The 26279-nt window shown below is 36.7% G+C and overlaps 1 protein-coding gene across 3 annotated transcripts in view; it reads right to left on the bottom strand.

The window, feature by feature from the left end:
• Positions 1-10660: 10660 nt before the first annotated feature.
• Positions 10661-26279, bottom strand: part of SLC4A4 (solute carrier family 4 member 4) — a 317849-nt gene continuing 302230 nt past the window's right edge. For all 3 annotated transcript variants that reach the window (XM_046657378.1, XM_046657376.1, XM_046657377.1), the window contains exons 22-26: positions 24556-24729; positions 22014-22175; positions 18569-18665; positions 16103-16182; positions 10661-15202 (exon numbers count right to left, since the gene is read on the bottom strand). In XM_046657378.1, coding sequence (XP_046513334.1) covers positions 16139-16182; positions 18569-18665; positions 22014-22175; positions 24556-24729 — 477 coding nt within the window. In that variant the 3' untranslated portion in view covers positions 10661-15202; positions 16103-16138. The remainder of the gene's footprint in view (positions 15203-16102; positions 16183-18568; positions 18666-22013; positions 22176-24555; positions 24730-26279) is intronic.

Genomic DNA, 26279 nt, shown 5'->3' on the forward strand with positions numbered 1-26279 from the left:
GGCTCAGGGGCCAGCCAGTGGGTGTGAGGGAACTTTGTTAATGGAGTCTGGAAAGATGACCATCTATGCTATGCATTGGCAAAACATTTGGCAAATGGTTGCTTGTAATAACTTGGAAGAGAGTTAATGCGTTTAGTGAGCTTTGGATTTGGGAATAGAGGTTGGTAACAAAGTTAGTGGCATACTTTACTTCCTATATATTACAAGACAGAGAATTTGTTGAAAAAGAAAGTCAATGTGTAATCAGAGATGATAGGAATAGAATTGAAAGATGCATTTGTTTCTCTTCCCCAAACATGAAAAGCAAAACTGAGAGGGCATTTGAGCTACAAAAGGACAAATAAAATTCACCGCATTCCGAGGACCAAATCACATATATGACCATAATATCCTCTGTTAAAACTTTTCAATTAATTAAGATGGAGCAGTGAAATACTTTGGGTTGGATGAAATAGTACATGAATAAGGGACTAAGGGCATGACTCTCCTCCCATCTCCAAGAAACCTGATTAGTGAATGTCTGCCCTATAATTAAGTTTAGAGAAAGAGGCATGTCTTGAAAAGAATTGCAAATGAGGCTATAGGCACATGAAGCTGGCTGGAATCCAATAAAGGTTAAAAGCCTAATTCTGAGAGTATTTTGCTAGTTAGGACTAAATATGATTTGACTGTTCTTCACTAAAAATGACCCTAGAGTCCCCAGTATTCCATGTAGAGAAAGTAGGCTCAGTAAGCTGCTTAGCCCCAGGGAGGACATGCTCTCTAATGCCCTCTTCAATTGTGGCCAAGAAGGATATTGGAGAAAGAAAAATTTTCCAGAGGGTAGGGTCAAGAGCCGCAGAGGATAATAGACTGAGAACTTACTCTCCAGGAACAGAAGAGGAGTCTAATCAACAAGCATACCTCATCCTCAGAGAACAGGGGTTCTTGAAACATGTACCCAATGTGATTCCGGAATTGCTTTGTGCCTCTCATTATTTCTGAGAGAGAATATTTGTTGCAATTATCCCGCGTCTCTTCTATTGTTGAATTTTGCTGTGTAGGATCTCTTGATGAAGGGAAACCACACTCAGACCTGACGTAGTAAAGACAATCACAAAATTGTTTACTTTTATCTTGATGCTATTCCTGGACTTTTGGATTTTTCTCCTCTAAGCAAGAAATGAGTATATTTTGTGTGCAAAAGGGAAGGAAGCAAATATTTATGAATAAAATTGGAGACTGTGCAATAAGGTTGTGTTTTGTACTATTCTTCATTTGCTGTCTTTCTCTGGTGGAGGATTATGCATCCCTTCCTGTTGACCTAGGCCTAGTCATGTGTCTTGCTTGGGACAATGAATTATGAGTAGAGCTTTAATAGTCATCAATGGTTCTCTTGCGCTCTATTTTTCCTGTGCTGTGAATTCAGCTATATCCAGATGGAAGTACTCCATTAACCTGAATCTTGCAGTAAAGACGATATGGAGCAAAGCTTCAGCCAACCTGTAATGGACTTGTTGCAGAAGTCAGAAATAAACCTTTGGTGTTATAAGCCTACGAGTTTTTGAAGTCCCTGTTGCCTTGCCGTAATTTTGCCCAAGCAGACTGATGTGGCTTGCTTTCCCTTTTGAAGATTTGCTGAATATATTGACGTTTTAAAAGAAGGGCTTGACCAGATGGAGAAAGACGAACTCTGTATGATTCCACTCATAGGTGGAAGTTAAACATATAGACAAAGAGAACTGATTGGTGGTTACCAGGGGAAAGTAGGGGGTGGTGGGGGTAGGGCACAAAGGGTGAAGTGGTTCACCTACAGCATGACTAACAATCATGTACAACTGAAATTTCACAAGGTTGTAAACTATCATAGTCTTAATAAAAAGTTTTTTTTTAAAAAAAGATGGCCTTGAGCCCTGCAGCCTTTATATGAGATGTAAGTTTCTAATATATTCTCATTTCCACTAAACAATGCTTCCATTGTTTGTTGGGACCATGAGTCACTCTATTGTGCTGCAAGAATAAGTACTAAAAGGTAGCATTGAGGGAGGAAGGCTTGCTTTCTCGTGTTCTCCTGACATCACTGAGGTTGGGAAGAGACGTATGGAGGTTTAGCTCAGCAGGTTTCTGCCTTGGCTTGGGATCAGGATATATTCCTAGGGAACTACACGAGATGATAAACCTGCTTTAAGAGATTAGGAGAACCATCAGCATAATGCCTGTGCTTGTTTTGAACTGGAAAACTGAAGTTACTTTCATGGGGTCACAGAAACTCAAAAGGTTTGTGTGCCTAAGTGGATTTGAGGAAGTCTCTACTGTAGAGCTAGTTGCTCATTTATTGGCTTATAAACTACCACAAAAGGTATATATTTTCATCTCAGTGAGATAGTCACTTGTTGAGTTCATCGGCTTGTCAGTGTAGTGGGACCCTGGCATCCCAGAGCCAAAAGATCTCAGAACATTTATCCAGAAAAGAAACAACCACCACCTTGCCTGTCTGGGCAAATGGGGAGGAGGGCTGGATTACTGAAAATTTTGTTTTATAATTTATTTTTAAGTGAAAACTTTACTTTATGAAGCATATTATTAAACTGAATTGTTATAATATATAGCATAGCTTAGGAGTTAAAGGGAGAGGTCCTGGAGCCAGACTGCTCCAATCAGCTCTACCGCTTATTAGCTGTGTGGTTATCTTAGGTTGGGCTCCTGGGAAACGTGCTCTGAGGCAGAGATTTCCACACAAGAGGCTTATTGGAGGATACTCTAGGGATTAACACTTGTGAGGGAGTGAGGGGAACAGGGTTGAGTGGAAGGAAAAGTTGGACTGTGACATGGTAGCACCAGAGGCTTCAGCTCATCCCGGTGGAGAGCTCTGGAGCTGGAATGGCCTTTCAGAGTCGTTCTGAATGAGGTGTTACTGGATGCCGGTTGCCCCCGAGGGGCAGAAGTAACCCTGGGTAGAGCAGCTCCCTGTGGCCAAAGGGAATTTCTGGGGAGGGACTCACCTGTGACTGTCAGCAACCAACACCTGGGATGAGAGCCTGGGTCCTGAAGGAGCCCTGGAAAGTGCACCACAGCACGGCAGTTATCATGGGCAACTTACTTCTCTATAAAATGGGGGAAATAATAGTACCTCTCTCACTGGCTTGTTATGAGGATAAATTAATATTTGTAAAACATCTGGAACATTGCCTACCACATAGTAAGACCATACAGGTGATTGCTAAATAAATAATTTTTCAGTACAGGTTTTCAGGGAGTACAATTTAACAAATAGATAGGGGAGTTTTATTTAGTCTATTAATTGTTTCTTTGGGGATAGTCACTCTGAAAGTGCTTTTAAATGTTTGGGAGCAGTTAATTCTCAAGTAGTTTAGAAGTTCTCCATGGAAATCTTAAGAAAAGAATTAATTTCCTTGGAAGGTGCTTTTTAGCAATCACGCAAATATAAAATTTATCTCAGGCTTTATTCAAATTGCTACATATTTTAAATTGCTTAAATATGAATTAAGAGGGTATGATTTTTAACAGGTGCTGTACTAAATATCTTATTTGCATTTTCTCATTCCTCATTACAACCACCTTAACAGATAGACGCTGTACTGTTATTGCCTCTATGTACAGATGGAAAACTGAGACTTAGAAGGTTTTGCAAGGCTGGGATTCAGAGTTGACTCCACAGCCTGATGCTTAACCACCATACTCTATTTCCTTCCCTGTAAGTCACCCACACACTCAGCTGCTCCAAGTCTTTGAAATATTTTATTTCTTCTGCATTGTACTCAAAGAAAATGTAGCCTACCACTGTTGTCCTTCATGAAGATTCATAAATAACCCAACAGCATAATTTTGCATCTTCTTAATGGAAGACTCAAGTCTCCCATCTTAGATAATAAATAATTAAGATATTGAAATGTTAAATCTAACTTGTATTCATAATGAAGATGTCAGCTTGCATGGTATTCTGGAAGCATTATATAAAAAGATACGTTTTTGTATTAAATTACGTATTTAGTATGAGGCTATGTATCCTGGCATCAAAAATATACTCAGCACTTTTCTAATCATAGCATCTAATCACAGTCTCATCCTTCAAAAAGCTGATCCTTTAAAAACAGCTTATATATAGGCACTAATCCACTAATTCATAGTTACTTGTAGTTCTTCCAGAGTCAGCAATTGTGTCTGCCAGTTGAGAAACCTAATCAATAATTGAAGCTCCACAACTGCTAATGCTCACCTGATCCACCCCCTTGACAATTCTATCACTGAATCTCAACATTTGAAATATCCTGACTAAGCTCAATTTTAACCAGGTCAGCCTGACATACAAGGTCAAGTTAATTAGGGTAAAAGAAGATGACAGTATTCCAGATATTTGAGAATGCTTGTTTTCCAAGCAGAACATGTTATTGTGCTATTTCACCTTTCTTTGTCCATTCTTCCCACACCATCACAGCTCACATTTGTTCAGGTAGTAGACTGAAATACCTTGAGCTCAGGATGCTAGATCCCAATTCCAGCCTAACCCCAGAAGATGCTAATCAAATTCCCTTGGACAGTGATTGACCTAAATGTGGGTGAGTAATTCAGATCTACTCAATGAGACATAAAAGGAAGTCTGCCAGGCAGAGCTTTCTTTCCCAAATGCAAAGGCAAAGCCTGGCTAAGAGAAAGTCTTTTGCCTGTTTACCTGCTTGTTCTTGTTTTGATATGATGATTGGGAGTGTAACAGCTATCTTGTGAACATGAATGAAACAACCAGAAGAATCACAGAGATGTCAGCCCTGACAGCATCTACACACTGAACAAAAGCCAGAAGCTGCCCAATCCAGACTATTTAAGCCAAAATGAAACTTACCAATTCTTCCAAACACATTGCTGACTGATACAGTGTCTCCACACTTCTCTCCATCTTTTCTCTCACGTCTACTTCCCAACATTCTGTCGGCTGCCTTTTACACTGTCAAGAGTAAGCTCATTCACATTTGCTTCTGGTCAGTTTTTAATGTTCTGTGCTATGTCTATGGGTTGGTTCTGAATGTTGAAACCAATAAATAGTGTTTCCATTATTATGCCTATTTAATATCCTATGTTAACATTATGGCTACGTTAATATTCTAGCAGAACAAAGCAGTAGACTGTACTTACAAATCCATTATAATTACACCTGAGCTACTCAAAGGAGACTCATCAAGTTCAAGTAAACTCTATTTCCTTATACTCCATCAATAGCTCAAAATTTAAGTCTACTACATATTGGAGTATTTACTACTTAAAGAGTATTTATTTTTACTTTTCCTGGAGTTCTGATTGCTTTTGTTTTCTCTTTGGGAACATAAACATATACCTTCTTTACCATATCCCCAATATCTTCCAGATTCTTACTTCTTGGAATCAAGTGCTTTCTTTTCCTTGAAGTTTGCTAACTTCTATTGTAATTTGGACTACAATTTTCCTGTACAACTTCTGTTTTTCCAGAATTTCCTAATTGCCCTTTTTTTTAAAAAAAAATGCATTTATCTTATACTCAAGTTTTCCAAGTTTCTGGTCATTGAATCCATTCCGTGGAGCACTTTGTCTACGTACTTTCCCAGTGCCCTCTGTCTTCCTGCTGTAGTTGTGATTGGTTGCTCTCTAGACCTGATGCACATCTATTATTCTGAGATTTACTTTCAACAAGGCTGAGTCAGTTGTTTTTGTGACCTTGACTCTGTCTCAGTTAAATCCCTCATAGTGAGGTATATTCTGGAGTAATTTCCTAAAAATACGTCAGTAGAAGATAAGCTGTTTGGAATTTGATGATTTCTAAATATTTTATTCTGCCCCACATTTGATTGATAATTTAGTTGGATGTAGAATTTTAGGTTTAAAATAATTTTATTCCAGAATTTTTAAGACATTGTACTATCTTCTAGCATCCAGTTTTGCTGTTGGATAGACTATCATCATCTTAGCTTTGATTTCTCTCTCTGTGACCTCTTTTCTGAAGAATTTGAAGATATTCTTGCATTCTGAAATTTTTTCTCGGTAGTCTGAAATTCCACAATGCTATGCCTATAGATATATTTTAAATTATTTGTTGTTCTGGGCATTCATATTTGTATATGAAGATCTGTATCTACCTTCATTTCTGAGAAAATTTCTTTATCTTATAAATTGATATCCTCTGCTTTTTCTTACAATTTTTTTTCTTTTTTATTCTATATTTTGAAGTATTTCATAAAAGTTATCTTCCAACTATTCTTTAATATTTAAAAAATTTGGAATGGCTTTTTAAGTTTCCAAGTCTGTCTCTTTCATTCCTTGATTGTTCTCTTTCAAATGATCCTGTTAAAATTTTGTACAGGTAACGTTTTTTCAAGTACAGAGCTAATTAGAATGATTTCTTTAAAGTTATCTCATTTTCATAGGGTTGATCTTTTCTATTAATCTCAGTCTTTCTCAGTAGTGCTTAAGGATTTCTTTAAATGTCTTGCGATTTTTATTGTCTATACATAACTTCACATTTTAGAATGAGAGAAAAATATTTGACAGGGAGCTTGGTGTTTTTGGGTGAGTCTTATTGACTCTCAGGCCTTGCCTGAGTGTATATAAAGATAATTATTCACTAATGTCAGATGAGGAGACATTTTGTTTTGCTTTGTTTTGTTTTGCTTTAACAGGGGTTTTCAATTTTTCCCAAGGCAATTTGTTCAATTATCTTAGAGAAAACTGATTTTTTTACCTAAGGATAGCAGCTTGGCATTAGATCGACTGACAAGCAGAGGTGGGAGAAGGGATTCCATATATATATATATACACACACACACATCCTGTTAATATCCATTCTCAGCCAGCCCTACTTCCCATTCCCATCCTTGGTCCTACCAACAATGTCTGAGTCTGAGCCTTACTGAGATTCTCCTGGCCATTCATCTATGGCCTTAGTTGTATCTTCCTTCTCATGTGTTCTAGGCTGCAGCTTCCTCCCATCTGCTTTTATCATTTAAACTTGCATTTAGCTTTCATCATTAGAATTTTGTAAGAGTCTCTGGTCGACCTGTGCCATCGCTCATATTTTTTTTATTATTATTTTACAATCATTTTAATGGAGTCTTGAAAAGGAGAAGTCTTGGTTCACCGATTTGTACAGAAGTCAGTTTCACATTTAAAAAAATGATCCTGAAGGCAGGATAGGGAGTATACATTTTTAACAGGCAAACCTAGAAGCATAAGCACCATTGGGAGGCTAGTTCAGTAATTTAGGTAATAGATGAAGGGCATCTAGCTTAATGTAGTGGCCATGAAGATATTTATAAAAGTTAACTATTTAGATCTACTAAGGAGGTACAATAGAACAGAACCAGTGATTCATTAAATGAGTGAAATGAGGAAGAGGTGGGAATTAAGGATGACATTCAGACCTCTGGCTTGAGCAACTATGCAGCTGATGACATCATTTGACATGAGGAGCATGACAGAGTGTTTGGTGGGATAGATGGATGAGTTCAGTTTTGATATAATGTGTCATTTAAGGCCAAATGTTCTGAAATCAGTTGCATGTATAAGTCAGAAGTTCAGGAGAAAGATCTGGGCTGAAAATGCTGATTTGGTAGTTGTTAGCCTACAGACACTATTTGAAGCTGGGGGAATGGGTATGATTGCTGTGTAAGAACATGAAGAGTAGGAATCAGGCCTCAGGGAGAATCCTGAAGAATATTAATACTGAAAAGATAGGAAGAGGAGCTCACAAAGGCACCTGAGAAGGAACAGAAAGAGAGGGAAGACTTAAACAATAATACTTAATTGCTGAAGGAAAAAATTTAAAAAGGCATGAAAAATTCTAAGAAGATTCAGGCAGAAATATATAAGAAAATCAAGGAGACTGAGGTGTCCAGAAGCTCTATTATCCATCCAGTGCACCCACTCTGGGCCAGTCCAACTGTCATCTCTCATGTGGATTACTGTAATGGTTTCCATTGGTCCCCCTGCCTCTAGTTCAAGGACTCCAATTTGGGCAAATCTGATGAATTGCTTCCTTTCTCAAAACCCTTAACAAATTGCCACTGCCCTTTAACATAAACCCAAACTCTTTGAGCTGAAGGAGGGGTTCCATGGTGTCAAACACTGCTGAGAGGTCTCTTGTCCTCTGAAGACACGACCTGGACCTTGTTTTTTCAGAAAGTGTTCATCCCTGCAAAGCCTCATTCAGGCCTTCTCTCAGACCACAATCTCCTACCAGCCATCCTGTTCAGTTATTGCTAGTACATTGGCACTGTGTCTGCACAGAGATGACCTATGCCACGAACATTCAGCATTCTCTCCATCCTTCAGCCCTTTCTGCCTTCACTGCAATTCTGTTTCCTCTGCCTGGGCCAATCTTCCCCTCGCTGTCCACCCAGCTTCCTCCATGCATGCTGCAGGTCTCCACACAACTATCACTCCCCAGGGAGGCGTTCCCTCTCTACTCAATCTCCATTAGGTCCATTTTATTCTCATCTTACCATGTCTTTTTCCTTCATAGCACTAATAATAATTCATAATTCTATTGTTATTATTTTTATTTATTGTTTGATTGGTTCATTGTATATCTCCTCTTCTAGACCACGTACTTCATTAGGGCAGGAACTGTGTCTATTTTGTCCACTGCTTTCATAGAGTCTGGCACATAGTAGGTTTCCAATAATTATTGAATGAATGATTGAACAAATGCATGGCAATTATCTGCCCTCCACCATTCTGTTTTACACCTTTCAGATTTGGAATGTCCTTTATTCATTTTCTTAATTCCACTTCAGACACCATTTGTCTGGCAAATATCTTTTCACCCAAACTGACAGATTGCCTTAGAAACTCTTGACAATTTGGCCTCTTACTCTCAAAAGGAATTGATAACGTCCTCATGTGGGCCTCCACTGTCCCTGACACACACTTTTATTACAGCACTTAAAAGTTTATCTCACTACTTTGTCTACATGTCTGTCTGTCCCACTTGATTGTAAGTTACTTGAAGTTAGGAATCATGTCTTATTTTTGGTTCTCCAGCAACTACCTCATTCATCACTTACAAATTAATAAACGAACAAAAATAGACAGTTTAATATTTTCTGGTGGCCCCATATCATCATTTTGAGCATTAACTGCAATACGTTTTTACCTTTAAGACATTTAATCAATTTAATCACTAGATTTCAGTCACTATGGCATCAATACATTTCACCTTTAAGACCTGTTGTGGTGTCCTTGCCTCTGGACTAAATAGCCTGATTCTTAACTTCTTGAGAATGTTTTCTTCAGTTTCTTTATATCTTCTCTCCTCCTACCAGGACTAAGCTATTAATTCTTGCCAGCTCAATTTTTCTATCAGTAATTTTCTCTGTTGTTTCTGGGGAAATTAATAAAAGAAACCTTAACTAAATTGGAGTCAGGAAGACCTGTACAGGTAGCTCCCAGACCCTATCACATATCATCAACTACACCAAACAGGAAGAGACAGAAGCTTGCATCTTCCACAGGAAGTAGAACTACTTTACTACTGAAGGAAGGAAGATTTCCCTCTCCACCCAACAATGGCCTAGCCAATGAGAAATGCTGAAGTTCAGCCAATAAGTCGTTGTCACCTTTAACTGCTACTTGCCCCCAGTTCAGATGCTGCTGTGTTTTACTTCCTTGTTCTCAGGCAGGTCAGGTAGCATAACAGAGTTGCTGAAGTACACATTTCCTTTCTATAATATACTAAATAGAACTTGATCCTAATTTCTTGACTCAGTTATTGTTACGCATGACAATATTTAATGAATTCTCTGTGGGTATGTTGAAAAATTAATTAAATTTCCCCTATTATGATCTATTGTCAATATGGCTTCTGCTCCTTCTTTCAGATCAGTGACACAGTCCAAACCCCATCCCCTACCCTCCGTTATCACCACCACCACCATCACTATCAAGATGCTTAGAGTTATTGCCTCTATATCTTTTCCAGATTGATTGTTTTAGCCAGTTTTCTTGCCTTATCTTTTTTTTTCAGTGTAACTTTTTACTGCTACCAATGGTTCTGTCTCCTCTCTTCGTTTTGTTCCCCTCCCCCACCCATCCACCACCACCACCATGCTCTAATAACTTAGGGCTGAACTGAAGTTTCCTAAAGAGCTGTAAATATTACATGGGAGCCTGGATAGGCCCAGCAGGAAGTGAGCTTCGTATGTCTTCCATGGAGTACCATTCCAGGATTTTTTTCATTTGAATATTTTTTAATAAGTGCTTAGGCTTAGCAGTTTTTTTGCTTTGAGAATTGAGTATATACATCAATGTATATCATATTGACTATAGACGTCAATATACATCATTTATGGATTCAACAGAATGGCATTTTATATTTCACTAACTTTATAAAAGAATAACAATACTACCTTCTCAATAAAACCATTCCGCTGCTCTCAGTTGGACATATTTTTTCTTGCTTTGAATCCTTACATGATAGCACTTCACTAATACTTGAATAGATAATTCTTACAATCTCTTATTTTATATAATTTGGACATTTATTTTATCCTCCTCCCTGAAGTGATTCCAAGTAATTTAGGCCAGGGACTCTGACTTACTCATCTTTGTAGTCCCTGCAGCACCCAAAGAAGTGAAATAAGAGGCACTTAATAACTATTTGAAGAGTTGAACAGAAGCACTTGACACTCATAAATGCATAAAGTTACTTTATTTTAAGTATACATTTAATTTTGAAAAATATAAATGCTAAAATATCTCATCTTCTTCATCTCTTAATTCCATAAAAGTCACAATAGAAAGCTTCATAAAACTGTAAAATACTATAATGTTATAGGAATTTTAGGTTTTATATTGGAAAAAAATTATTAGTAATATATTGAAATGTTTTCTGTTCTTTATCATTTTGTTCCACCATGTTGATCTACTTCATTTAAAATAAAAAGATGCATCATTTCTCCAAAGTTAATAAAGACTTAAGAGAATAAAAATAAGATTATCTGAAAGTGCGTATTGATTCTGAAAAGTAATGTGTACGGATATGTACCAGCCATGAAAATGGCTAAAAAGAGGCAACTATTCACTCTTTTCACATTGTAGGACTGGGACAAAGTTACTTCTGGCTCTAAAAGTCTCACTGGATGACTTTAGCCCTGAGTTGCAATATTTGCCTAGAAAACAAGAATTCAGCATTTTTTTATGTACCCATAGAGCACAAAGAAATCAGCCAAGAACTAGGACATATCCAAATTTCTGGTCAAAACACAACTTGACTGGTTAGCATATACCACAAAACATTTTTATTTCAGGCTGCAATGAAGCTCAATGAAATCATCATCTGAAAACTCCCAAGGCCCTTCAGATAGTCAAGTGCTATAAAATATCATTTGATTATACTCAGCCACTTGGTGCTACCGGGCTTCATGCTCACGCTGTGAAGAGCAAATGTGAAATATCATGGAATAAATAAGAAAATCTCAAGTTCCTGCACCAAAATCATTAAGTGGTATGAAAAGGATTGAAGAAAGCTTTGTCCCATCCCTGAACAATGTCAACCTCAGTAATACAACTCAAATGGTTTTGTTTTGCTTTTTAAAGATAGTCAGCAGTCAATACATTTCAAGTACTTTAACACAGTTAAAAAAAAAAAAAGAACCAAAAACTTGGAAGACAATCATTCTCTGTATTAAACACCAATACATAGCTGATAAAAGATTTACTCTGTGTGTGTTGGTGCATGTGCATAAAGTATACACAAACTGAATGTTGCTGGCAATTACTCCTCCCCTCCATCCTTTGAGGTGGAGAGCTGATTAGAGAGGGTTTTGTTTTCTTCTTTGAGCCTCCATCCCCCTACCCTCATTCCACTGCTTGACTGGAAGAAGAAGCAGGAACGCTGCTGCCGACAGCACACAAAATACATAGGAGTCCAAGTCATTGTTTCACATAATAGAGAAGAGTGACTTTTATCAAGGAAAATAGCATCTCCAAGAGATTTTCTCTCAAAGGTAAAACCAAAGGCCTTTATGCCCCTTTGACGAAGCAGACTCTTGGCTAGTGATCTCTTCCAATAGTAATTTTGTACAACAACAGGACGTCTAGGTAACATCTCTGAGTGGACACTTAGTCCTGTACTTCCAGCAACTTGAATCTTAACTCCATATTCACATCAGGGAGAAACACTCTGTAAAAAAATGTACCATTGTATTCTATGTGTCCAGTTTACATAGAAACAAAACCACGTAAAAATCAAATTAGTTCTTAGACAATGAGTAAATTCAATTAAAATACAGATAATTTGGGGGCTGGGCCAGTGGCATAGTGGTTAAGTTCGTTCACTCCACTTCAGCAGCCCAGGGTTCATGGGTTTGGGTCCTGGGCACGGACCTACACACCACTCACCAAGCCATGCTGTGGTGGCATTCCCCATACAAAAAATAGAGGAAGATTGGCACAGGCATTAGCTCAGGGCCAATCTTCCTCACCAAAAAAAAGAAAAAAGAAAGATAATTTGGTGCCTCCGTATGGACCTCAGGTTCTGTTTGTTTGGTAGCTACTTCTGTGCCTTTGAAAGTAATGATTTTTTTTAAACTTCCCTGGATTCCAAAATATTGAAAGTGTTTGATATTAACTGTTCCTTTTAGTAAGGTAATATCTGCATTGACATCATGAATTTCGACCTCTGTCACAGAACAGGTTTCATAAATGCAGGTGTAGATAGCTTTTAGATCTGCTCAAAGGCTGAAATACTGGGTTAAGTTGCTTCAAGAGTTCTTTGAAACGGACAGAGAGGGGCATGAATCCTCAAATACTTGATTCATGATCAGAAAAATAAATTATTATATCTAGAGCTTTCATAAAAGTGAACAAAAGTGTCTTTAATTTAACAAGATCATAAGTTCGGTTGAACTTACTATGCATGACTTTTAAACATTTTATCGATGCTTCCATCAGTTAAGAAAAAGGAAATGCTTCTTATATATTTCTATATTAGGGTAATGAAAAGCTAGATAATATAGAGTAATCATTTTAAGGAAAGCTCTAAATACAAACATGATGCTAAAATTTGGCACGTGAGGTTTTAACAAATAACATGTAATTTGCCACTTGCATTTTAATGAAAAAATTGCAGATCATTTACGTCTAATTTGTATAAAATCAAAAGTTTTAAGATTATCAGATACTATAAAAGTAACAGCTAATTCAAGATAAACTTTTTATAATCAAAATTCCAAGAGAACAGAATTATAATTTAATTAATATAAGAATGAGTGAGAGTGAATATGTGCATATCATGAAACCAAAATAAGTGGTTTCATTCTGCTTCTAGTACTCTTTCAACAACCTGTTTTAGCTAGGATATATTGCAAATATGGTTATACGAATCCAAAATTACGGATTCAACATGTTAAAATGTCATTTTAAGGCAGATTCACAATACATAATGCAACCTATTAAAACATTACACTTAAATAACATGCTAAATTTGGTAAACAAAGATCTAACTTTCTTTTTTCTAATTTTCAATATGGTACTTTGAAATACACATACACATATATATACACACATATATATTCTAAATGTCCCAATCACAAGGAATAATTGTCTTTCCATCCCTAAGAAAAATGTGTGAGTATTGCTAAGATGTATACATATATAGCTCTGCAGATTTATCTGCATTTCCATAAACACTTTATAGATGTGCAAGTGATCTATTAATATTCCTATGGATTTGGTATTGTAAATATAGGCTATTGTATCAATGATGGTGACTGATATCTGGGTAATAAAATATATTTACCCTCATTTGTAAAATGGTGAGTCTCTTGGACCTCTGTTGGATTTTTCATATGTGGTTTGGATTTTATGAAAACTGACACAAGAGGCTGGATAACTTTGTCCTTTGCCTGCTGTCACTCTGTCTCTTTCTAACTTTGCACACATGTGCACCAGCCACACACAGAGTACATACACAAACACACAAATATTTCAAAATGAAAAAAATGCCTAACAATACTGCATAGGACATTGACATGGTAATACAATCAGCATCTGTGCCCGGATATCACTATTATCAAAATGTCAGTTAATCCCATTATATAGGAGCTTCTTCCTTCTCCCCCAGTCTCCTTCATAGAACAGTTAAATTTCTTTTAAAGAAAGGGAAAAATGGATGCTTAGAAACATGGTGTTTTTAATCTGATCTAGCCCTCTGGCTTACCCTAGAGATTGTGAATTTGTGTGTGTGTATGTGTGTGTGTGTATATGTGTGTGTAAAAATCACATTATATACAATACAATTTTTACAGAAAGCCTGGCAGCTACAAATAAGAGGTAGAACTACTCAAAACTATGTTTCCTGCTGCAGGAAAAAATTCATTTTCTTTACAGTAATTAAAAAAAAGTTTAAAAAATTGACAAAAAATAAGTTGCAGGTTAGGCCCCATAATTTAAACAACAAAATCTAGGAAGAAAAATATTCTTCAATGTACTCAACAGATAAATTCATTAAAGGGTTAAAAAAAGTTGCATAGGAAAAAGGGACATTCCAGCACTTGCTACAATGATGGCGATAGTTTACTACAGGGAGTAAAGTACCTTTAGTTTTTCTTCTTTTGATAACTCTAAGATTAGGGTTTACAAGCAAGAGCAAATTAGAATAGCAGCACTTTTTCCAGTCCTGGAGAGCTCTAGAAGCAAGAAGGGACTCTGTCTGGAGTCAAGGTTTGTTCTACCAGACAGAAGGACAAGCCAGTAAGCACAGCTCCAAAGCTAAAGTTGTAAGTTCCTTCAATATTTTAATAAAAGGTGTTATAAAATCCTGAATACTTTTGCCCTCTGCTTAATAAAGGAAAAGGACAGAGTCTGTGCATGTCTTGAGTGACAGAGGAATTTGGTTGTCAGAGGACACATCTGAAAGTATAAGAACACAAAGGGGATTCTTCAGATGTTCTTTTTAAGGAACGGTGCACTATTGTCTTGATTTTACCTATGCAAGAGAGAAGAAGCCGAGAGAGCGCTGTATTATTTGGCCAGTGACCAAAAACTAAAACAAAACAAAAATTAAAAAATACACAACCAGACAAAAAACAAGAACATTAACAACAAAAACTGTCAGTTTGAAGAGAGACAAACAGGTTACAATGTAGTTTCTGTTCCCTTGCTCCTCCAGAAATAATCATTGTCTTCAGGCTCAAGTTCTATTCTAATTTGAGGCACAACTTTTACTGGAGTTCTAGGAGGACTAGAGAAAAAGAAAAGAAAGAAAATAGTAAGTACATGAGACTTCCTTTATCATCTGTCAAATGTTTATGCACTGGACAGAGGCCAAATGTGTCCTGTTTTCTTTAAATACTCATCTCCTCCTTCTGTATTAAAAACAAACGTTTTTAATGGGATGAAGCTACCAATAAAGTCAAGAAATTCAAGTACAAATTTCATAAGCTCTCATACCTAGATTAAAAAAAAACCCAAAATCAAGAAGGACTGCCAGGTGAGGGGTACTGTCAGAAATTAAAGGACAAGAAGACTTACATGAAAATATTCAGAGATTTCACTTTTTTGAAAATGAAGAAGGATCCAAAATCTCTAGACTTGTGTTAAGAGGCAAGGAAACTACTGGAGGAAAGTTGTCAGGAAATGGGTTACCCCTTAAATCAGAGATGATAGTGAAATGATAAGAGCTAGCATTGATCCTGGGCTTTACCTTAACGATACTGAAAGATTCCAGTACAGTCAAGCGCCACGTAATGATGTTTTGGTCAACAACGGACCACATAAATGACAGTGGTCCCATAAGATTAGTACCAGATAGCCTACATGTGTAGTAGGCTGTACCATGTAGGTTTGCGTAGGTACCCTCTATGATGTTGGGACAATGATGAAATTGTCTAACAACACATTTCTCAGAACATATCCCCGTTGTTAAGCAACGTATGACTGTATTTCTAAGAGTAAGTAGAGTAGCTCTTAGAATGCTTTCTACCAGTAAAACCAGGGCAAGGTTTGGTGATTGGGCAATTTATTTAAGATAAATTGTAGAGAGGAAGAAGAACAAGGTGTTTTGCCAATAACCCACCACTGACTACATTTCTGTAGGGCAAGCATCCCAAAGAACAACGTAAAATGCTGGGCTGTGCTTTACCTTGGCATACCGAGTGACTGAAGGAAAGGAATTTTATCAGCACGATGTGTGGCGTTCAAGGAATGTTGGTGATCTTTCTCCTGGGGGGAAAAATGTTTTAAAAGCATAAATAGTAGTCTCTGGTAAAGTATAAAATTAGAGTAAAACTTAAAATCTTCACAAAAATGGATGCATCGTTCACAAGTGTAAGGAATAAGAAAGACAAATTTAGACAATTTAAATAAACATTGTATGAAGTGAAGGATCTAAGTAGTGGGATGAAGCCAAAATCACTTAGTTCTTTTCACTCTAGGTTTCTGGGATGGATGATCGCTGTTTTTCTCAGTGAGAGGGGAAGAGGTGAATCATTTGTATAAGGTGATAGCATTGACTTAATGTCTAAAGCTTGCCCTTGGATTTCCTTCCATCTTCAGCACTCACAATTTTGTCCTCTGTTATTCAAGGGAGAAAAAAAAGATTTTTGAGGAACTTACTTACACTGCAACTCTACTATCAATTTTGTTCTTTCACGGATTATAAAGAATTAATATGACATTATAAAAGATCTCAGAATGATCACGGGTATTTTGCTTAAGTAAATTTCTAATATTATATCAACTTTTAATGTATCCTTTTAAAGGGTTTTTGAGAGAATGAAGAACTAGTACTAAATAATCAATTTGTCATAAACTTTCTCCAGGAGCCTCAAATTCTAGCTGTGATTTTTGCTTTTCTTTTTTTTCTTAAGCAGCCTATAAACCATACTTAGAAGGGCTGTAGCACGTTATGATGCCAAGGGATGACATATGTGCTGTGTTCCTTTCACAGTCTCCTCTTGCTATGAATGTTCTCAAGATGAAAAATGAAGCCAGAACATAGTCTAGGAAGTTCGAATTCCAAACGGAAGTATTAAGTAAATCCCATGGATAGGACTGAGAAGAAACGAGCCTCAGTTATAAGCTGTTGGTTACAGATTGGACGCTAAAGGCAAGACTGCTTTAGTTCTTTATTCTTTAAACCCAGTGTGGTAGCCAGCCTCCAAGATGGCCATCAACGTGCCCTGCCTTCTAGTATTCATATCCTTGTATAATTCCTTCCCACATTATACCAGAGTTGGTTTGCATGACCTATAAAATATGGCAGAAGTGATGGTATATCACTTCTGAGATTCAGCTATAAAAGACTGAAGTTTCTGTCTTGGTTTTTCCCTCTGTTATCACTGGCTCTGGAGGAAACTGTATTATGGGCAGCCCTGTGGAGATGCCCATGGGCCAAGGAACTGAAACCTCCTGCCGACTGCCTTGTGCATGAGCTTGGAAGCAGCTCTCCTGTGCCAGTCAGTTCTTCAGACTTGATCTGAGTCGAGAGCTTGACTGCAGTCTCAGGACAGATCCAGAGCTAGCTAGACTCTGACCCCAAATCAGCTCCTCCTAAATTCCTGAATGTCAGGAACTGTGGGAGGAAACACATGTTTGTTGTTTTAAGCTGGTAAGTTTCGTGGTGATTTGTTATATAACAATAGATAACTAACATACTCATTTTTCGTAAATAGTCATTCATTTCAAACCCTTCTTGGTAACCTCTTATGGAAGCTGAAATGGCATTGTCAAATGGAAATTAAGTGTCTCAACTGTCTTTTTTCAATAACAGACCAATATACCTTGAAGTGCATCTGGATCTAAAAGAATACATTTTCTTCAAATGAAAACTCAAAGTGAAAGTAGTTTGGAGGCAATTGCTACTTGCTAGTGGAAAAGCTTGAGATATTCACTGATGTTACTACAGAGGTTTTCCCCCTTTTCAAGTGGGCTCTTAACTCAATTACAAAAGAAAAGATGACTTGTCAGAAACCATTGCCCCTTAGCCATCAGGCTATTATGCCAGAAAGACCAGTGCAGTTACACAGGTGATTCGGAAATAGCAGAAAGGCAATGAAGAAATTAGGAAGACAATGCACATATCTTATAAGTTATACCTAAAAAGTTGTGTTAATAGTTTTTGATTGCCAATTTAATCGAAAATAACAATTATTCCAAATTTTCAAGATTAACAATTGATTCATCGATCATTGAGAGACTCATGATGCAATTTCTCTTTTGAGCTGATTTGGTCATTGGCTGAAGCCTAAGGAAGACAAACAGTAACAGACAGTGATGTAGTACTATAAGCTGCAATTCTAAATACCAGTGGAAAAAAGAAAAATCAATTAAAAACATGGTTATGAGTTTAGCGGTTGAAAGAAACTGGTGATAACTTGGATCAGAGAAAAGACTACCAAACAAAAACATAAAAGGTTATGAATAAAAGGAAGAAGAGTGAAGCTCAGGAAATGTAGAAACGAAGTTTTATAATAATTGAGTGTAAATCTTCACATAGAAAAAAAGAAAGAAAATAGAAGGAAAGTTAATGTAGATGGTAGTTGTAAAGTTTTTCCCTGCAAGTGCAAATCATATTGAAGCAGGCATGCAAGAGGCTAGTTCTACTCACTGTCGGAAGGTTTGCTATCACTTAGGAAAGGTTGCTGTTCCATGATGTCCATTGGAATTTTAATACTTGGAACTTTTTCTGAGTATGGGCAGTCAGACTGTGAAAGAAATTTACAAGTTTTTAGAAAGTTTGTACTATACAGCCCTTCCTACCTCCCAGTATTGAGCAAACCTATCATATTATCATTTACATTAAACTAGGGAGAAAACGCACAGATACAATCATTTCCACTTAGCTAACTTTTCAAATTCTATACTATCTTTCTCTCTCACATTTGTTTTCCTTTCTTCTGAGTTAATGAGACTGAGTCAATTGAAATGAGACCCATACCAAATGGAGATCACTACAAATTAAAACAATTGTAAAGCTTTCCATAAGCCGGATTCCCAACTGGCAAACATTTATAGGTTTGTTGTACGTGTAAAGCAAACAATCTCAGGGTGAAAGATTACATCTAGGAAACTTCCAAAACTGTAATACGGATTTGAAATTCTTGTTTCCTTTATGATTCTTGTTTCTGATTCTATCTCCAGGAAAACGATGATTTATCTTTCATTCCAAGACAGGCAGAAGACTTTCTAATATCCGCTATCAAAGAGCCTTCTATACATACTTGAAAATAAAGTCCTTTCTTTACTCTAATAAGCTATTATAACTATTTTATACTTAAAAGTCCATTTCAATTTGCTTGTACTAAAGATACTTGAAAATTTAGCAAAACGAGAAAAGGTCTAAAGGAAGGTGCCTATGATGGTCAGATAAGCAGAGATGAATTATAACCAGAATAAAATGATAAAACCAAGCCGCTAATCATGGGGCTGTTTAAAAAATAGGCCACCTAAACCAAAGCTGTGACAGATTTCCACAGAATTACGCCTTTACTTTTTGTTGTTGTTGTTGTTAGCATTCATTATATTGTATCCAAGTCTATGTTTGGACTGAAAAGATCAAATTCATCTCTTAACTGAAAGTACCAAGGGGATAACCTTTAGTTGAAAGAAAACAATGGGAACTAGGGTGCAAAGAAAATAAAGAAAAAATAAATCTTAACATAAAGCCTACTACACACATTGAAAATTGCTTTATGATGAATCTAAAGAGGGTAAGGAGACACAATAGTCCTTTAAAGGATTAAGATATTGTACTTAAATTGACCAAAAAAGAAAAATGAAGATGCCATATGCACCTACCTTTATGAGAATGCCAAGGACAGGTCTTATTACAGTATCTCAAACACTTCCCCAAATAATAGCATCCAAAGATGAACAGGTTGGCGGTCAACCCTTCATCATAGCCTGCCAGGCAGGTTCAAAAATGATCGAGTGATTCAATGTTGGCAAGACGTAATTTTCACTACTTCTGCTCACAAATACCCCCACATGTCTCCCTATATCCATGGACCCCATACCCCAGGATTATCACGTGAACATTAGGAGAGTCTCTTTAAATATAGAGCTTCCAAATAATGAGTTCAACTCACAAAACTTATTACATAGATATACTCTAAATTGGCTGGTTGGATTCACTGTCTAGGACACATATATAGCTGGGTTTTTTGTTTGTTTGGGGGGTGTGGGGGCGGGAGAAGAGAAAGAGGAAAAGAAAAGAAAGAAGTATCACATTTATCTCCAAGAAATCTGTTGGAAATGTGGAGATGATAATGGTAAATGTCATTAATAAAAGAATAGCATTGTTTAAATAAAATGTGATTTGTTGAAAATAGAATTTAAGAATTAGAAAACTTCTCAGAACTCATTGGATTCAACTTTTGATGCTAGAGAGCACAAAATTTAAAACATCCCCAAAAGTTGATATTTTATTATTTTTTTCTTAAAACCATTAGAGAAGAGGATTCCATAATATGACTGCATACATTCGTAATGTGTAATGAATTTTAAGTTTGGTGTACATAAATTGAGGTATTTGTTTTGAAAATTCAAGGTGAAGTACTGCTTTAATTATCTCAATATTTCAGGCAGTCCTTTTTTTATTTTTTATCTTGAGTGCTCTAGAAATTTATTTCAAATTTTGATTTCTATTCAATGTGTAAACACATCATTCTTTTTTAATACTGCATCTTAATCTGTGCTGCACTTTAAACACATTCTCTCTTTTTTTTTCATTGTTGGAAAGAGAAAAATCTATATACCTGTTCTCACTGAAGATGGATGAGGACAGTCACAAAAGCTCCCTCAGACTATTTTCTCTTTAGCTAAATGTGCCTCGTATATTTAGCCTTTTCTTATTGGATCAATTTATCTGAAATCCAATTTTGTCTGTTGCCTTCTTTCACTGTACAATTTCCAGGTTCTCCAAAAAGAATACAATCAGACAGGCTGACCAATTGGAAATACTCAGACAGGCCTGAATTAGAGTTTTGCCTTTGACACCTATGGCTGTGTACATTTAGAAAAATGACAACAATTCCTCAGTCTAAATTTCTTCATCTGTAAAATAGGAACAAAAATATATACTTTAAAAGCTGTTATGGCAATTAAGGACAAGTACGTATGATCAATGAAAATGATCAAGTACAGAGTAGACACGAAAAGTTAACTATACTCCTACTTTAGAATGGGATGTTGGGGATTCTGTTAGACTGGGGATACTGTACTGTGTAAAATCCAGAACAAATCTTCACATAGAAAATGTCATTTTGGCAGTCCTTTCACAAGGCTACTGGGATAAGCCGCTTGGGTGTATGTATGTATGTGTGTTAATGAAAAACAAATCCCAGCTTTTCTCCTAGCACTGACTACAGACTCCGATAGGAGTACCTCTATTTCTGTGAAACGGTTTCCTAAAGGAAAAAATAGGGAATAAATTTATTTCTCAACTTACTCAATTATAGAAGGATCATCTAGACTATGACCCTGACTACTACAGTTTTGTAAAAAGATCCCAAATTCCAATTTCCTTTCCTTTTTATTGAAGGGTTACGGAGAAATAATCCCAAACCATGTCAAAGTCCAATGCGAGGATAAATCCAACAGCAGAGAACTTCCGTTGAGAGCCTACTCAAATAGATACATAGATCATAGGAGGTGAGGTCACTGGCATCTGTTCCTTTAAGTTTAAAACTATACAAAACTGAGTTATCTCAAATTTAAATCTTGGATTATCAGTAGCAAACCAAATACATTTTAGAGCATTACTAAGCAAACTTCCTTTTTCTCGATGAGGATTCTTTAAATGAGGTGGGCTTTCTTTTTTTTTTGAGAAGTCATTTACCACTATTAGTGTACTAATGGTTACAGAAAGACTTCAGAAAATGTAAAAAACCAAAGAGAGAAAATAAAGGTCAAAGGAAGGTAAAGAGCGACATGTAACACAGCCAGGTAACATTCTTGGAACGCAGCCATACATCTCACATAAGGAATAAAAAAATTACATTTTTTACATTTGTTTAGCTAGCTTTACTTCGGAATTTTAGAAAGCTCCTTACATCGTCATTGTCACTGTCCAGACTTCCTTTCTTCTTCTTCTTTTTCTTCTCATCCTCCTTCTTTTTCTTGTCCTTTTCTGGAATGACATCATCGAGGAAGCTGAGGTCATGCTGGGAGAAGAGGTAGTCCATGCCTTTTCTGACAGCTACAAGAGCCAAGATCTGGCAAGAGAAATATAAAAAGTATGAAAAATCATGTCAGATGAAGCCACAGTGAGTATTAATACTGTCCCATCAAAGTCAGTAGAAACTTAGTTTGTATAAGGCCAGAGTAAGACAGAACTCATCTTGCTCATATGGACTTACATTAAGTGGAGAAAGTTGCCTCATAAAAGTCTTAGTTGAAATTTGCTTTGTTTTGTTCACTGAAATGTATGATCACATTCAATTGGAATTTCAATGTAAAAGGATTACTTTTTAAACCATTTTCTTCCATGTCAGATTCTTTTAAAAAATAAGTAAAAGTTTAAAGGGAAAAATTACCCTACATATGATTTATAATTATTCAAAATGAAAACATTATACAGGTTTTTGAAAATGAAGAAAATCTGTACAACACATAGTACACTCAGACATCTTCAAAGTATTAATAATGAGGTAAGAGTTGAGTAAGCATAGACCATAGAATCTACTGGGTGACTTAAATCACTACCATTTAGCTGAATGCTTACCATGTGTCAGATGCTGTGCTAAACTCTTAGGCAATATTTTCTCATTTATTCCCACAACAAACTCAAAAAGTAGATATTATTATCTCCATCTTAATGCTGAAGAAACTGAAGCTGGGAGACATAAGTATGCTATCCAAGATCATGAAGCCAGATAAAGGAAGAATAAAAAGGGTCCCAGCTGTCTGCCAGTATTAAGAAAATCAGTATTCTTAAACTCTGTATCTTTGATTCTACGAATTTCTCTTGACGAGTAACTTCTGAAGGTACATTCAAATGGCTTTGCTCAATAGTAAAACTAGTATGCACTAGGATACAGGAGTCATGACTGTGCCTCAAATTAAACAGTTGTCTTTATCCACACCATGCTCGCTATATGTCAGTTTCTTCATCTCCTAGAGAAATTAATCACATCTGCCCTACTGATATTAAATGATTATTTTGTGACCAAATAAAAGCTCTGAAAAGATAAAAGTATTTTATAAAGGTACAAAATTTTTATTATTATTTAGCACAAGCAATAAGTGATTACTGGATATATTTCAAATTTATCGAAGTCTAACTTCATGTTTCCCGGTTTCAGCAAAACTAATAGACAGGTAGATTATACTAATAGGCAAATGGGAGTCATTTCTCACACTCAGTGTGTCTTCCAGTAAGTTAATGGAGTTTAAGAAAAAAAAGAGATATAAGGGATTGTCAAGAAAAAAATCTCACTCTACAAATATCTCTAGTAGTTCATATAATTTTTTCCTGCTTCTCTGGAGAAAAATAATTACAAACAACAAATATACACAAAATAAAATAATAATCCTGACTAAGACCAAGAGAATTTTTATAAGAAATAAAATATGATTTGTATAAGAAAATTCTGTTTCCAAAGCTGTGGGGCAGACAGAGGAGAGCTGAGGCTGGCTTGGTGACTTCTCTCAAGTGCATGTAAGTGCATTTTCTTCCAAGAAATGAGGAGCTATGATAAAGTATAAAATTCAATGATGAAGCTGAACACAGAGCTAGGATTTCTTTTTTTCCTTCTTTTGCTTGTGATTCAGAGTGGAATGTTAGTTATTTACCTTGCTTCTCATCATAGCAAGGCAAGGATAGAGAGCCCAGACTTTTTTTTTTTTTTGGTTGAGGAAGATTGTCCCTGAGTTAACATCTGTGACAATCTTCCCCTAATCTGTATGTAGGACGCCGCCACAGCATGGCTTGATGAGCAGTGTGGAGGTCCACACCCAGGATCTGAACCTGCAAATCCATGTCCGCTTAAGCAGAGTGCGCAAACTTAACCACTATGCCACCAGGCCTGCCCCAACCAGAAGTATTCTTAAACTTAGTGTGATAGAAACTAGCAAGTACTTCAAAAACTGAACTTCTCACCCCCTTTCTTCTAATTCACTGGATGACCTCTCACAAGGGGCCAAACTAGTTCTCTGTTATTTGGACTGAATTGTGCTGTACTTTGTTATTTAGACTGATTCTATCATTCAACAGTATTTTTAAAATAACTAACATGCACTGGTGTTTACTGTGTTGGGCATTGTGCTGTACACTAGATATTCATTTTTGATGCTCAGAATAACAATCACAATGCCATTCCCATTTTACTGATAAGTTGATGGCACCTCAGGGAGGTTCACTGACCAGCATGAACCAGAGCTGGTATTTGAACTCAGCTGAGTCTGACTGTAAGGCCCAGTGTAGACAACCAAAGACGTAAGAACCTTAAATCACAACTGATCAAATCAAAGTGATTTGGTCAAAGCTGGAAAAGACTGGAACCACACATAAAAGACAGATGTGTCTTCCATACTGTAATAACCACATGATAATGGTGTGACTTCATGGGTAGGTTCAATTAAAGGAATCCCTACCATGACTGGAAAAATGATAGCAGCCACAGTTGACTTGAGGATCCAGAGCAGGGCCAGACACAAGACCTGCAGGAAAGTGAACAGGTGGACTCTGCGCAGGGGGACATGGCGCAGGTAGATAAAGTCGGGCTGATGCTTGAGGGGCATCAGAAGCAGCTTCAGGCGATCCATGAACTGCAGAGGAAAGGGGAAGAGAGCACAACCACGTTACTTCAAGAGCTGATACACAAAGTCATTTCCATTATGCCAAGTGACCACTAGTGACTTATATTTCGTAATTTAGGCAAGCAGTGTCCTTTTCAGAGGGCACTGGTCGGACAGTGGAGAAATTTAGTCTAGCACAAGACACAGAATGAGTCTTCCAAATTTTGTTATTACTTTGCAGGAATGTTAGGCAGATATGTGAGATAAAGTGGCCACCAAAGAATAAAGTCACAAAGCAAAACATAAATTCTAGATGCTCCTCTCCTACTTTCTATTTTTACAGTCAGAGTCTCAGGAGAGAGAATCATTGCCTACTTTAGCAATGATATGCTGAAGGAAGACATCTAACTCATGTATCTTACTCTGTCTCAGTTGTCTTATCTGAAAGAAGAGGAGATGTACTATGCTTCATATACATTTCAGGGACGTTTCAAGGATGTGAAGGAAGTATTTGACTTGAAAATGGGAATGCATTGGTATATTCATAAATTCCACACTATCTATGGCATAACTTAACTAATACATTCAGCAATGAATTACCATTTCTTTTCAGAGAAAAGCCACATGAATATTACAGTGAGTTTCAGACTGTCAACAACTAGATATCTGAATCTATGAGAGGCTACGCCACTGTCATGTACAAACAGGTATCAAAATGACAGTTGAGCACCTACGTGCAAGGTGCTGGGCTTCGAAGACTAACTGCTGAGTTCACACTGATGATGACGATAAGGAGGATATTTAAGTACCTATTATAGGATTTTTCAGATGGAAGATGCTCAGTAAAGAGCTGCTGAATTGAATGTTATGTAATGAGAACTCTGAAATAACATCTCTACTTTCTTTCTGCAAGGAAGGGAGAAGAATAAAAGTACACGAGACGATCACAGACAATCTTCTCTGAAGTGATCTAAAGGGTTTTACTTCTCCCCCTGGAGCTATTTTTGACTGGTGAGGGCCTTCCCATTTAGGAAGATTGGGGTACAAAATTTTTTGCTAAATCAAATCTTGCCAAAAAGGTCTAAAAGAGGAAGAGTTAAGGGAAAAGTAAGGAAAAGAGAGAAGGCAATGGGGCAGCAGCATTGCAGAAGTTAAGGAACCCACTAGCTGTCCCTTCAGCAAGGGACATTCTCCCCATCATTATGAAATCACTGATTTGTTCCTTCTACTTAATTTAATAAACATGTACTGAGTTTCAACCATCGGTTACACACCTAGAACACATAAAATCAACCTTCTGATCTAGACTGACTTATTAAGGCCAAACAAAAATAAGAACTGTTAGTTTGGGGGTCACATTAGTTTCATATTTTCACATTTAGGGGAATAAAGAATATTTACAATGTCAGGTAAAAAATAAAATACTTCTTACACATTTATACTTCCCAAAAGTTTCATGGGCACAAATAAACCCACATTCGCATTCATCTAGTCCAATCTGTGAAGAACCACCTTTTATTTTGGAACAAATATCAAAATGGTGAAGAACTCTATTCAATGGGCCTAAACAAGAAAAATAA

Source organism: Equus quagga, chromosome 3 (genome assembly GCF_021613505.1).
Source record: "Equus quagga isolate Etosha38 chromosome 3, UCLA_HA_Equagga_1.0, whole genome shotgun sequence".
Classification (NCBI taxonomy): Eukaryota; Metazoa; Chordata; class Mammalia; order Perissodactyla; family Equidae; genus Equus; species Equus quagga.